The 13,178-nt window shown below is 48.7% G+C and overlaps 5 protein-coding genes across 5 annotated transcripts; 3 read left to right on the forward strand and 2 right to left on the reverse strand.

The window, feature by feature from the left end:
* Positions 1 to 33: 33 nt before the first annotated feature.
* Positions 34 to 1,038, forward strand: EI90DRAFT_3067309 (ribosomal protein S9; the record flags this gene model as incomplete). Its single annotated transcript, XM_039061014.1, has 5 exons — positions 34 to 41; positions 198 to 252; positions 411 to 727; positions 795 to 852; positions 917 to 1,038. 5 exons carry the CDS (start codon positions 34 to 36, stop codon positions 1,031 to 1,033), a joined length of 555 nt encoding a protein of 184 aa, XP_038913646.1. The 3' UTR covers positions 1,034 to 1,038.
* Positions 1,039 to 1,578: 540 nt separating this feature from the next.
* Positions 1,579 to 3,345, reverse strand: EI90DRAFT_3067310 (uncharacterized protein). The gene is made up of 3 exons (XM_039061015.1): positions 2,825 to 3,345; positions 2,406 to 2,789; positions 1,579 to 2,304 (listed from the first exon to the last, which is right to left on the reverse strand). The coding sequence occupies exons 1-3, from the start codon at positions 2,941 to 2,943 to the stop codon at positions 1,644 to 1,646; spliced, it is 1,164 nt and encodes a 387-aa protein (XP_038913647.1). The 5' UTR covers positions 2,944 to 3,345; the 3' UTR covers positions 1,579 to 1,643.
* A 1,760-nt stretch (positions 3,346 to 5,105) lies between these two features.
* On the forward strand, positions 5,106 to 5,831 carry EI90DRAFT_3146302 (peptidyl-prolyl cis-trans isomerase; the record flags this gene model as incomplete). Its single annotated transcript, XM_039065398.1, has 6 exons — positions 5,106 to 5,147; positions 5,236 to 5,254; positions 5,387 to 5,433; positions 5,488 to 5,566; positions 5,629 to 5,684; positions 5,748 to 5,831. The coding sequence occupies 6 exons, from the start codon at positions 5,106 to 5,108 to the stop codon at positions 5,829 to 5,831; spliced, it is 327 nt and encodes a 108-aa protein (XP_038913648.1).
* A 3,016-nt stretch (positions 5,832 to 8,847) lies between these two features.
* EI90DRAFT_3126923 (uncharacterized protein) lies at positions 8,848 to 11,046 on the reverse strand (the record flags this gene model as incomplete). The annotated part of the gene is made up of 9 exons (XM_039063960.1): positions 8,848 to 9,069; positions 9,126 to 9,668; positions 9,722 to 9,846; positions 9,897 to 9,990; positions 10,043 to 10,141; positions 10,195 to 10,302; positions 10,358 to 10,489; positions 10,558 to 10,773; positions 10,840 to 11,046. 9 exons carry the CDS (start codon positions 11,044 to 11,046, stop codon positions 8,848 to 8,850), a joined length of 1,746 nt encoding a protein of 581 aa, XP_038913649.1.
* Positions 11,047 to 11,319: 273 nt separating this feature from the next.
* On the forward strand, positions 11,320 to 13,124 carry EI90DRAFT_3146304 (Met-10+ like-protein-domain-containing protein; the record flags this gene model as incomplete). The annotated part of the gene is made up of 9 exons (XM_039065399.1): positions 11,320 to 11,491; positions 11,521 to 11,616; positions 11,665 to 11,763; positions 11,820 to 11,891; positions 11,947 to 12,011; positions 12,063 to 12,173; positions 12,223 to 12,459; positions 12,511 to 12,894; positions 12,972 to 13,124. The coding sequence occupies 9 exons, from the start codon at positions 11,320 to 11,322 to the stop codon at positions 13,122 to 13,124; spliced, it is 1,389 nt and encodes a 462-aa protein (XP_038913650.1).
* Between the last annotated feature and the right edge of the window lie 54 nt (positions 13,125 to 13,178).

A 13,178-nucleotide genomic window follows, 5' to 3' on the forward strand; every position in this document is an offset into this window, starting at 1 on the left:
AATAATTCCCTTCTACGCTTTCACCTCGTCAAGATGCCAAGGTGCGACGACCAGGACCTGCGATCTCATACTCAGCTTTGCAGCTTCTAACGTCTCTCTTTTGAATGCTTTAAGGGCCCCGAGGAATTACTCGAAGACGTTAGTTATTGTTCATCCTGCTGGAATAATTTGACAAGTCCGGACTGACAGTCTCTCAGTTATAAGGTTCCTCAACGACCTTACGAGGCCACTCGCCTCGACTACGAACTCAAGGTTTGCATTTTGCATCTGCAGTATTGCCTCAAGAAGTACTAAAGTCCGAACCCTTCATTTCGCGTGCATGCGTATAACGTCAACATCTTGTTTGTGCCATTCTCTGCATACTCGGCTTTTTTCGTCTTGTTCCGTGCATCATTGTCCACAACCTTCAGCTTGCCGGCGAGTATGGTCTTCGCAGCAAGCGCGAAATCTGGCGTATCGCCCTTACCCTATCAAAAATTCGTCGTGCCGCTCGTGAGCTCCTCAAGCTCGATGCCAAAGACGCTAAGCGTCTCTTCGAAGGCAACGCTTTGATTCGTCGACTGGTCCGTATCGGTGTACTGGACGAGAGCCGCATGCGTCTCGATTACGTGCTCGCTCTTAAGATCGAAGATTTCTTGGAGCGCAGATTACAAACTCTGGTGTTCAAGAGTGGTTTGGCGAAGAGTATTCATCATGCCCGTGTCTTAATCCGCCATCGTCACATTCGGTGAGGATAACTGCCCGCTCAATGATCCATTGACAAGTTGTACTGATTGTTGTTTAACATCCCTTAGAGTTGGTAAACAGATGGTCAACATCCCTTCATTCATCGTTCGCCTTGACTCGGCGAAGGTATGAAGTCCCTTTTTAGTCTTTGCGATGATCCCACCGTTTTGACTGGAACCATTTTGCGCAGCACATTGACTTTGCTCTCACTTCTCCATTTGGTGGAGGTCGACCCGGCCGTGTTAAGCGGAAGCGTGCCAAGCAAGCTGCTGCGAAAGAGGAAGGTGGCGATGAAGATGAGGAGTAGTTTATTCTTCCCCCATTATGATTGCCGAACAGGAGTGGCGGGGGGCAACTCCTTGTCGTGCAATAACTATTCCGCAAAAACATGTGCTACTCTAGTTCGTCATATGCATGGATCATTACCATTCTTCCTTTTACTGTACGCACCCTATGAATGCATATGCCCTGGCGTTGTGCTGCTCAATTGTTGTGCCAATTGATTCCCAAGAAACAATCGGGCTTTTACAATTTCAGTTTAGACGAGAGATAAACTCCAGGGACATTTGTCTCTGGCAGCGTTGGCTCGGACAGACGGACGTCTGCGATCACAGTGAATTACCGAACAGCCATAACATGAATAATTCACGACGAGGGGGAGGACAAGATCAAGACAGAAAGGGGGAATTCGTGTGCTGATCGTAAAGTAAGATTGGGGAATGACCGGAGAAACCGAGTCAGAAGGAGAGTGGAATGCGCAAAGGGTATGAAAAGGAATGATCAACCGAAAAATGGGCAATTAATGAGCGAAAAGGAGCTTGAAATCAGTCCAGCCATACAGTCAACGTGAGTGCGAAGGATAACCAGCGTGCACAAGAAAGAAAGAAAAAGAGGCAAGGTTCAATTCAACACCACCATCAGCTAAAGTTCCTAATCCAGTCCAAAATACCATCTACCCTCCGACCATCATCAGAATCTCTTCCACCCGAAAGTGTTCTCATCAAAGCCCTCCCCACTCTTCCACTGACAGAAAAATCATCATCTGCCTCTCCCCCTCCAGCAGGATAGTTGCCGTTGTAGTAGTGTCCACCACCACCACCACCCATTACATCCCCATTCGCCTTGTATCTCGACACAATCTTCCCATCACCATCCACCAGTTTGACATTTTTGTTAGAACACCGAGCGCTCCATGCCCGCCAGAATGTACGTTCGTCAAGCGTTACAGGCACATCCCTCACACGAGAATACAACGAGAGTGGACCAGGCGATCGCGAGCGTGTGGGAGGAGAAGATCCACGGGAAAAGGGGAGATCGTCGAAGGGTGCGTCGGAGTCAAACATCTCGGTAGGATCCGCGTCGAGTAAGTGGATAGATTGTAGACCCGGGAAAGATCGTCGCGGTTCCTTAGAGGGGTACGCGTCGCGGACAGGGGGGATCGATCCGATGAGGATGCTAAGCTCGTGGTCGATTATGCACTGTCGGCGCGTCATGTTGGGTAACATTGGCATAGATTCGTCAATCCCATCACGGAGTGCTCTACCACGCGAATGCGGACTCTCCCATGGATAATAGTGCCTAAGGGGAGATCGGGAGCGTGCAGCGGAGGTGTGCAGTTGCATGGTCGGTGAGCCAATCCCGTAGAGAATCCATCGGCGCTCAGGCCTACATCGTATAACCCAATTCGCTTGACATTAGGGTGTCTCCAGCCTGAATAACGACGACCTGTAGGTTGGTGGCTGTACGAAGAGGGTGAAAATCGCCCGTCCCGATGGACACCGAGCCAACGTGACGAAAAGATTATGTCATCCACATTAGGACACAACGCAAGAATCCGAGGGATGCTTATCCTATCCGAAGTCGGTTCCTCAAGGTCGTCGAGCTGAGCGTTCTCCGCAAAGTCGTCCCATGACATATCATCGCCAGGGCAGATGCGCAATGTAAGGACCTTAAGCTGCGCTCCAAACTTTTCAAGAAACGAAATAAGAGCTCGGATGCCTTCTGCGGAGACACTAGTTCTACCCGTGGGAGTTCGGAGGGTGAGATGCGTGAGGGAAGGGAAGCTCGCTTGTTCGGTGAGAAGAACGAAGGCAGGAACGTTTCGGGTGAAAGGAAAAGTTCGAGATTTTTCAGACAAGAGAAGGTGAGGGAAGTGTGAAGGGAAGAATCAGCAGCAAATTGGAAAGTCATACAGCGAATAGAGAGTAAATTATTCATAATGGTTGGGAACTCTTGAAGAAGCTGTATGTCCGGTCCCCCAAAAACCCATTCCAATGACTTGATGGAGGAGTTGGGCTGGAGAGATCGGAAAATGTAACCATTAGCTACTTCACGAAAACCGTATGGGGCCGCATCAATGAACACTTGGAGACGAGGACAACAGGTGACAAGTCGTCTGATGTGTGACTCGAGTACGCCCTGGAACGAGTGGAACTTGATGTGCGTTACCCACCATCCCAGACCGCAAGCCGCGAATCTCGACGCAGATTTGGAACGACTCTGATCAAGAACATCCAAAAGGAGTTCGAGTTGCCTAACGCGTCGAATGACAATATGGCGAAAGAGGAGCGTGTAGCTGTGCTTCCTCCAGTCTCTACATACTGCTGCGATGGCTTTTTTCGTCCGAAGGTTCTCGGAGAAGGCTTGGATGCTGTTTGAGGGCTGATTGGTTGGGATGTGAAAAGGGTCGCGAAGTGAGACCGCGTCGCGTACACCATGTCCAACATGTACCGGGGTATCAAAGAATCGATCGTCTTCAGTTGCGAGTTGGAATACCATAGTCCATATCTCCGGAGGGAGGCTGGAATTACGCTTGCTGTACGATAGCATAGCCATGATGACAAAAGAGAGGATTGGGAAGATGGCAGTGGGTATTTTAAGCTTTGGGGTACTTCAACAGGTGATTGGGTAACTAAGGGGCGTTGAGGTTGTGGTGAAGAAGAGCCTGCCTCCTTCAGTGGACAATAGTATTAAAGGAGATTGGTTTGCAGGGCAGGCCCTTCAATCGCAGTGTTGGAATACAAGTAGCCTGGGAAGGAGGGATAGCCCCCGATAAAGTGACCCTTGTCGCCAAAGACCAGCCTCAGTTCGCGTGCCCGGAAATACCAATGCTGATTGGAGACGTGTACACCTGTAGCATTACTATTGACTGAATTGCGACGAGGGGCCATCAAGGGGCCAACTACTGTTGAACTTGTCATTGAATGCAATTTCGACAAGCGCAGCTGAACACGTGACTGAAGATTCGGTGGCCTTGCGGCTCCGACCGGTTCCATCCCGTTATGTCTCGAACGCACGGCCTCGAACGCACGATGATTACATTCACGCCCAGTCGCTCAAGCCACCGAGGGGTCTTTACATATCCCTACTGACTGGTCCCAGTCACAAATCGCCATTAGCGACCCTCTCAGAATGCATCGCCAGAGCCGCACAAGATTGTGATGTAAAACTTCCACAACGGGTACATTACGTGTCTGCTAAGAAGTGATAAGTGAGGCCACTCGTTTCAGGCTTGCAACGCACGTACTTCCTTAGCGGCAGACGAGCTGACCGCACGAGCGGTCCCCCAGATTTGAAGAATCGCGCGCCACTCCGCTCTGTTCTATCATCAGCCACAAACAGCCACCCGCAACAAACAAAGTGGATATGGCACGCGCGGTCGCAGTGCATCTTTCACCCCATCGTAACCGACAACAAGGTGATTCCTCAATCACGCTCCCACGTGGTGGCCAGATCGATCTTCCTCTCCCGGATGCAGCTTTAATTAGTGTATACGGAGAAAATTCCCTGGATTCTTGTTTTCTAATAGCCATTTCGAGCCTCCTGAGTCAATGAAGGAGGGAGGGGGGCCTGACGGTTTTCATTATCCGCCTCTTGGATGAGGGCGAGTCCAATTAAGTAGTCTAATAGGGCCCCTCCACGCAAAATAATTTCCCTTCTTCCCCTTTCAAACATTAGCTTCTTGAAATTCGCCCAATGCCTCTCTGAATTGGGACATATAGCAGAATTGAAGTGGCGATTCTCTCAGATCAGGCAATTCTCAAGTAGTGGGACAACACGTTTCACCTGAGAATCAACTTTCATGTTCTCGATCTCATTTTGGGGAAATCTCGGATGAGGGGAGGTCAGGGTTCTTATTTATCCCTGCGAAACATCTTCGAAGTAGGAGACGAGGATGAGACGAAAATGACTATCAGATTGAGTCACGTGTGATCGATCTCCCTTGCCATCTGATTCCGTTGGATGGGCTCAATCAGGGCTCGATAGCGCCATAAAAATCTGACCTTGGGCCTGTCTCTCCCCCTCCTGACGCCGTAACTCCCCCTCTTCTTAGTGAACTTTTGCTAACTTTCATCTCTGTACATTCGATCCGCCACATTATGGGTGTCGAAATTACCCGACTTTCACCTGGTGATGGCAAGGTTAGTTACAGGCACTGATCGGGCCACAAGCAGAGCTCTCCGATATCTAGCTCCCTCTGACTCTCACCCATCATGCCATGTCTCATAGAACTTCCCTAAAGCTGGAGGTTAGAATTGTCTCCTTGCTCCCAGCCTCTGAGCTCTGAACTTTCGAAACTTCTGTACTTATTTTAATGATCGATTGCTCCTTCGTATTCGAAATACCACGTCAACATCTTCTTTATCTTCATCACACATAGACACAGTAGTGATCCACTATGTCGGCACTCTTCTGGACGGGAGTAAGGTGAGATGCATATCATCGTGGTCGAGGTGGACACTGTCTCACCCGCGGCTCCAGTTCGACAGCTCGCGCGATCGTGGTGACCCCTTTGAGACTGTGATCGGGAAGGGAAGGGTCATCAAGGGTTGGGACGAAGGTACACTTTTTTTGCTATCACTCTATCTCTCGAAACCTGGGCTGAATCTCAGGATTCCACAGGCGTTCCTCAACTCTCCCTGGGTGAAAAAGCCATCTTAACCTGCTCACCTGATTACGTTCGTACCCCATAGCACAAGATCTGTTCATAGGCTAAACCGAACGATCGTTACATTTGATAGGCATATGGAGCGCGAGGATACCCACCGGTTATTCCTGGCAATGCGACCCTCAAATTCGAGGTAGAGCTCATCAAGATCAAGTGATCAACATACATACCTCTTCATCTCGTTTCGAACTCTTTTCGATGCACGGTTCTGTCGACTGATCTCGTGTTTCTTGACCTTTCTCTCCGCTGCTTACCCCTCCTCCACTTTTTACTTGTAATTCTATGTAGGGATCATTCTTCCTTTCACTCTCGGCTGGCAGCAATCAACATTACGCGTATTCCGGACTTCTTTTGGCGATTGATTCGGTGAAACCCAGCTGAGACCAGTATTTTGAATGACCACCTCATGAGAGAGGACAATTTGTCCAATCGATCAGCAGTCCCTGATGGACATGATCTCACTGAGCGATATGAGATACTCGATTTGTCAAGAGCGTTCCGGTGAAGGATATGGCAACGGGCCTGAGACTACCAACCCCGAGGATACAAATCACTACTGTATTTACGCATAGCCACTCCTTGACGAGGATCCACAACAACTCATGATCACACGATTAGATCCACTAGTGCCCCACGAATTCCCCAGTGCGATCGTCTCCCATCTCAGACTCACTATTGAGCTGTCTTGATTTTCTGAATTATGATATCACTTTTGAGGATCGCATGCAGAGGCGTGCCTAAAACACTTTTGAATTGTTGTTGAATTATAAAGGGTCTTGTAAGTTCGCATGGTATCCAGTTCCCAACGAATGGTGCAAATACACCTTGTGAAATGACAACAGATAAGGACAGGATGGGGAGTCCCTGCAGCAGCTGCAGAAAAAAAAATCCCAGCGCCTCAACCTCAATGGAACCCTGATCTATGCGTCTCTGGGATTGATTCGAGTTTTAATCATTGGGGGAGGTTCCCCAAAAGAAACCCACGCTCGGAATTGATCGAACGGAGCCCTCCAAGGGGTTTCGACCATATTATATAGAGGCTGCGGTCTTGCCTACGTCCTGAGGGAAATTGTAAATCCCTTAACCAGCCTGTGTATGTAGAAACTGTGGAAGCCGCCAGCAAGTCGCTGCGGAGGATTCATGCGGGATATATGCGGTGATATAATTTGCTGTTAATCGAACATCCTTCTCTGATCGATTGATCTCTCCAGGGGAATGTGTGTGTACTATAAGGCTGTCTCTAGTGCTCACGCATTTAGTACAGTTGGTTATGTTGGAAGGACTGTCGTGGGAAATCCCCAGACAATTCTTCCTTAGGTACGCGTGCTTGGGCAATCGATTTTTTAATACATTCGCTATACATAAAAATACGCACAGACGTGCGTCGAGCAAAATCACCAGTAAGTCGATGGCGAGTTGTATCCGCTGAATAGCGGATTGCCATACCTGGAATCCCTTCACGTGCTCGGCTAGGCCAAGCAACTACGCGAAAAGGGAGCTAATGTATTGAAGGAATGTCAATACATTATGCGGGCTTTGCACTGCACCGCCGCCGCTTCACCTTCTATTTACACTCAGGCACGTTCCCTCAATGCTGTGATCAAATTGACCTTCGCCGCACCTTGAACTCCTTTCGGAGATTTTTCAGCAATGTATGTTTGTCATACGGCGATAGAGACGTTCGGCTTTCATCTAACGCTGCGCACTGCGCACATCTTACGTGATTGGAGCCATTGCTCCATGGCGAGATGAAACGTAATCTGCCACTCAAATGGGGCCCGGGGGTGTCAGCATTCTATAGAGTATTTGGTTGATGTTTTCATGGTTGCCATGTTCTCCACTACCCCACTACTCGACTCGAGCTCTTCGGATACAGACACCACCAAAGCATCGTGAAACTTAACTGTCCATCCCACACGAATGTATCTACCTGGAAAGAAAGGTAGTTAGTAACTTAGCTTGCGTTCGGATCTACTTTCCCTGGGTTTCTGTTTACTAATTTTCGTTACGGGATTCCCAGGTTCAAGGGACCGACTTGCACGGCCGCGATACCCTCTATTATGAGACAAAGAAAAGCGCCTGGGGGGATTCGTATTGCGCCGGGAATTTATCTCTTCAAATGAGCATCCATTGTAGTTTTTCAATTTGCTCTTTCGAGGGTTTCCTGGGGGCAGGGCTTTGCAGCTTGCAAAGCTAATTCCCATCTCCATCGAAATCAAAATTGACGAGGGGACACCTGGCGTGGTTCCTGGTGGCTGGTTGGTCAATAATGGGAATTGTACCTTCCCCCCCGCTGTGACGTGAGGGTTCGACGGGGTTCATTCCCTGCCCTGATGCTCCGCTGGTGGCCGAGATGCTAGCGTCACTCGTACATACCTTGCACACCCGAAGGATTATTCGGTAATGCTGAGGGGCGGTGATAATCAGAGTCCTTTCTGCCAATGGGCCTGGCGATCTGGCGGCCCCGTCATCATTACACCTTATCAAACACATAGCCCGGGCCTCAATGCGCATCGTGCATCTCACGGCAACGGAAAGGCACAAGAACGCATAGTCCCCTCGCCCCTTGCTGCGTCTGGCGTCCGGTATTCTTCCAAGTTTTCTTCCCTCACACCGCTAGCGCTACGTCCTACTGCGATTCATTTCCATAACCTTTGTAGGCCTTCATGCTCCTGACTCAAAAATAATGACTTGATTTTCGCGAGCCCGATCAGATCGCCAACACTGTGGTCTCATTATAAATTCCGATTCACTCACGAACCAGCGTCTATCAGACGTGACAGGTTGCGGGTTCAGTGGAACTTGTTCAACCGGAGATGCCTCTGAGGAATGGAATTGTTGACCGAATGTGAAAGGCTAAATTAAGCAACTTCAATCCTCAATTAGAGGTGCGTCTGCCGCCTTCGTAGTGTGATTCCGCTTTTGAGCCGCGCGAGCCACCTTTCTAAGACCCTACTGCTGGATCCTCTACATGTTTTATCATATTCCGTCTACTTATACTTGTTATGTTCTTAACCCCTCACTTGTCCTTTGGAGAAGCATCACTTTATCCCCCACTCTGGAATTACATTGTCATGGTATCGCGCTTTCCCTATTGACCTGCTGTGCCTGGTTTGTCATGTTCACGGAACGAAGAGATTTTCGTCAAGCAAAAGCCCAGGGTCGAACTGCACCTACACCCCCACGATTTTCTCCTTGAGCCATCTGACCATCTCTGTTCTTGGAATCTTTTCCCCCTCGCCCGTGGAAGCCTCTTTGCCTTTTTGCTCCTTCACACGCACAGTTCCTTCCTTGATCTCATCCCCACCGATGATGACAACGAAGGGTATTTGTTCCTTGTCGACAGTTTCAAACTGCTTTGGAAGCTTTGGTTTTACCTTGTACGCGAATTCAGCCTTTGGATGGACAAGAATGAGCTGTCAAAATTGGTCGTGGTGGACATCTCACTCACTTTGATCCCTGCTGCCCACAGCTCCTTCACAATTTCCATCCGTTCTATCAACAGTCCACCCCCCACGCTCATCACGTATACTTCTGTCGCACTCTTCCTCCCCACACCTCTGAAACCCCCTTGGGCAGCCTTCTCTTTCTCCTTCGCCATTAGAATAGAAAATACACGCTCCACACCTACGCTCACGCCAACACACGGAATACCTTTCTCTTTCTTTTTAGGATCACTTGACCCTGCGCCCATGAACATCCCCACAAGCTCGTCGTACCTCCCACCAGCGGCAATAGAGCCAACGCCAACCTGGGACTCATCGATCTCCTCCTCTTCGGCATTATTTTGGGGGTCTTCACCCGAAGAGGCAGTGGCAATGGACTTTTTCAATTTCGATTTGGAAATGATGGTTTTCATGGCAGTGTCGGCATTAGTGTTCGTTGTGGTTGTGGCGTCAGTGAGTGGTGGTGGTGCGGAGCCCTCGACCACTGCTTCATAGATTAAACCCGTGTAGTAGTCTAAACCTCGGGCCAGGCTCATGTCAAATGACATCTCCGGAAGGACTTCAGCAAAGATGCGGAACATGCATAAGAGACGCCAGTCACCTTGCTTGTTATGCCAAACACATCAAGGTAACTAAAAAGAAGCTTCATGTCTGCTATCCCTGCCTGTGCCGACCTGTTCTGTGCCAATCGTGACGATTCGAGCGTCTGGACGAGCTCAGAGCCGCCTTAAGCATTTGTTAGGGCTATCAATAACCGGCATCCATCCGTACCCTACCTTTCAGCTTGACAAACTCTCCGATTTGGTCCGCCACTACTGGATCCAGGCCTTTGTCCTCTGTCATTTCCCGCTTCACTTCGGACCATGGTAGCTGCATATCTTTCGGATTTTCGGCTGAGGGAAGACAAAGAAAGTGTACAAACCTTGTCCAGTTTGTCCACAGCAGACGAAATCGTCCGTATCTTCTCTGCGGGCACACCACACACTTCGAATATCCCATCAAGGATCTTTCGGTGGTTAATCTAATTAAAAGTGTATCAGAGAGATCTGGGAGGCTAAGCAGTGGCGCCATTACCTTGACTGTGTAATCCCCAACCTCAAGAGCCGTCAAGGCTTCACATAAAATCACCAAGACTTCCGAGTCAGGAAGCATCGGGTCAAATGATCCTGCGATATCGAAGTCCTGCAGGGGTTGTACGGGACTGAATAGACGCAAAATAGCTTGCAGAGACACTCACGCATTGATAGAATTCTCGCATGCGACCTTTCGTCATTGCTGGCGCGTCTCGTCGGTAGACCTTAGCAATGTGGTAGCGCTTTATTGCTGGATATTGAGCGCTGTTCATGGCGAGGAAGCGTGCAAATGGAACCTATCCAACCAATTCGGTGCGACATGTCAGACGCAAGGAGTCAGACCTTTACTCGAAGGGGTACCCACGGTAAGATCGTACCGAAGGCTACATAATTCTCCGCCTTGATCTTGTAGGTCATAGATGAGTTTGCTATCTTCACCGTATTTCCCAGCAAGGATCTCCCGGAGTTCGAAGACGGGAGTGTCAATAGTGCACCCTCCATGCGCTTTGAATACACGGGTAAGAGTGCTGAAAATATGTTCTCGTATTGACATCTCGATGGGCGTCCAGTCTCGTGTACCCTAGGCCAAGCAGATCGCTTCATTGATCGAGGACCAGAAGAGACAATTTCTGATGTTCATCCCTACTTTGGGTGTCTTCAACGTAATTTTTGCCTTCTTAGAGTCATTTTCCCCAGATCCTTTCAATAGAGCAGCTATCCGTCTATTGGTGTCAGCCAGTTTTTGTTGCTGCTCGCTGATAAATGCTTCGTCGGCATTCTGAGCCCGCAGTTCGCGCAGTTTGGCGGAGATGCCAGGGATAGACGCTTTGAGAAGTTCAAGATCGGACAACATTATAGATGTGGTGTATGCTCTAGTACCAGATCGAGGCAAGTAACAGCGTAGTGGATGACAGCAGCGTGAGGTCGGTTGAAAGAAACTTTTCAGCATTCAATCGATCCCGCCTGAGTCACTTTTGGATTCTTTTTTTTTTTTTTTTTTTTTGGAATTCAACCAAGGTCACGTGTCAAGCGATTGTCTGACGCTAGAGGTTGAATGCTTAGGGTTCTGGGGGGTCCTGACAGTTGTTTTTCGTGCAGGATTATCAGACTGGGCCGCTTCCTTCACATGAGATCTTTTGATCTTTCTCCTCCGATCTGCCGATTGGATCCATCCGCTCCCTTGGACCGCTCCAAGTTCACCCTTTTGTTGCCCGTCCTTGCTGTTCGAGTGGCATCAGAGAAATGTGGAACATTCGCTAGGAAAGAACCTATGAAAAAGCATGTCCTAATCTTCCCTTGTGATCGGTTGCTCTTAACAAGGCTCTAGTTAGATACGTATTGGACGTTCCAAGAACAAAGTCGATACTGCATGATCAAACCGACGAGAAAAAGAGGCTCATTTTACTCAAGGAATCAAGTATAGGTCTGTGGTACGCATGGATTGATGTTGGGACATGCAGTTGATGAGCAGCAGAGATGTTTCCGCAGGACATTCGTCACTATATTGAATCAGAAGCCGAGAGTTATCACGAGCATCAAGTAGTTTTTGATTATGATTATTGGACGGCTGGTTAGTTGAAGAACCTTTTTCTTTCCAAAAATTAAAGCTTCCATCTCTAAGACGAGATTCTTCACTCTATACTCCCCGATGCTCTCAGTGGCGACACCCGACGTCTTTCACATTGACCGGGCATCTTGGTATGTCTACTTGACCTGATATTTGAGTTATTTAACCGCTGGTTCTCGACTACAGCGCATTTTAACTTGAAAGAACTATATTTGCCTTGGAAGTACCATATAGGCCAAATTGTTCTTGATGTGAGCACTCTTGTGTCATTTCTTTTGGCAGATTACTCATAATTGTAATAGAAGAACAAAGGAGTCAAAACTGTAGTCAACAAGCTTGAAACTATCGATAATGAGTTTCGTTTCTTCAAGATGGAACTCCTCGCGGGCGAACCTGACTATGTCGTTGAAGTGGTATGAGCTTTTCTTGTGCGTTCGATCGGCTAGCTAAAACGGTGGCCAGCATGAATCAAATTGTCGGTTCAAGTTTGATTTCTCCCAAGTCTACTGGAATTCTCGGTTACATTCTGAGCATGAGCGGCTAGTATCCTCCTTCGATGGCTCAGATGTTATCGCAGACGTCTTCGCTGGAGTGGGGCCATTTTCAATCCCCGCGGCGAAAAAGGGTTGCGCCGTGTTTGGGAATGACTTGAACCCAAACAGTGCTAAATATATGCAGGCAAATGCGGAGGGTAATAAGGTACATTTTTCTAGATGCTTGAGGAAATTTTCTCAGTGTTCAACTCTGAAGGTCGCCGCCAGAGTTCGAGTCTCATGTGAAGATGGAAGAGAATTCATCAGAAGGATCGCTCGTGAATCATGGCATACTCCTTTCCCTGGTCTAAATGGTCCCTTCAAGACCCCTAAACAACTGGAAAGAGAATCTCGGCACCGCCGAAACCATAATCTACCAGGTTCCCTCCCTGTCGATGTCCTACCCCGAAGGTACATTGGCCATTTTGTTATGAATCTTCCTGGAATGGCACTCGAATTCCTCGATGCCTTCCGTGGGTGTTTATCTGCGATTAAGAATGAAGATGGGTTCAATTCCACATATGATGTGATGCCACTTGTGCATTGTCATTGCTTCACTCGCGAATCGGAACGAGACAAAGCCGAGGCTGATATTCGACGGGTGAGCAGCAGAGTCTACACACTTTGATTTCGTTTATATTGACGATAACACTGTTTCTCCTTTTGAACACATGATAGCGAGCAGAAACTGCTCTTGGCGAACCGCTGCCCTGCGATGCGAGCTTCCACTTCGTCAGGGCGGTCGCGCCCAATAAGGATATGTACTGTGTGTCGTTTCGGCCATCGAGAGAGTTGATGGTGGGTGATCGGGACGTTTCGTTTCCGTCATAGGACGCGCGCTGCTTGTGCGGCTCCGTTTTATAATTCGACGCACCTCATGGCGCG

Source organism: Cantharellus anzutake, assembly GCF_015039405.1.
Source record: "Cantharellus anzutake strain C23 chromosome Unknown EI90scaffold_40, whole genome shotgun sequence".
In the NCBI taxonomy this organism is placed as follows: Eukaryota; Fungi; Basidiomycota; class Agaricomycetes; order Cantharellales; family Hydnaceae; genus Cantharellus; species Cantharellus anzutake.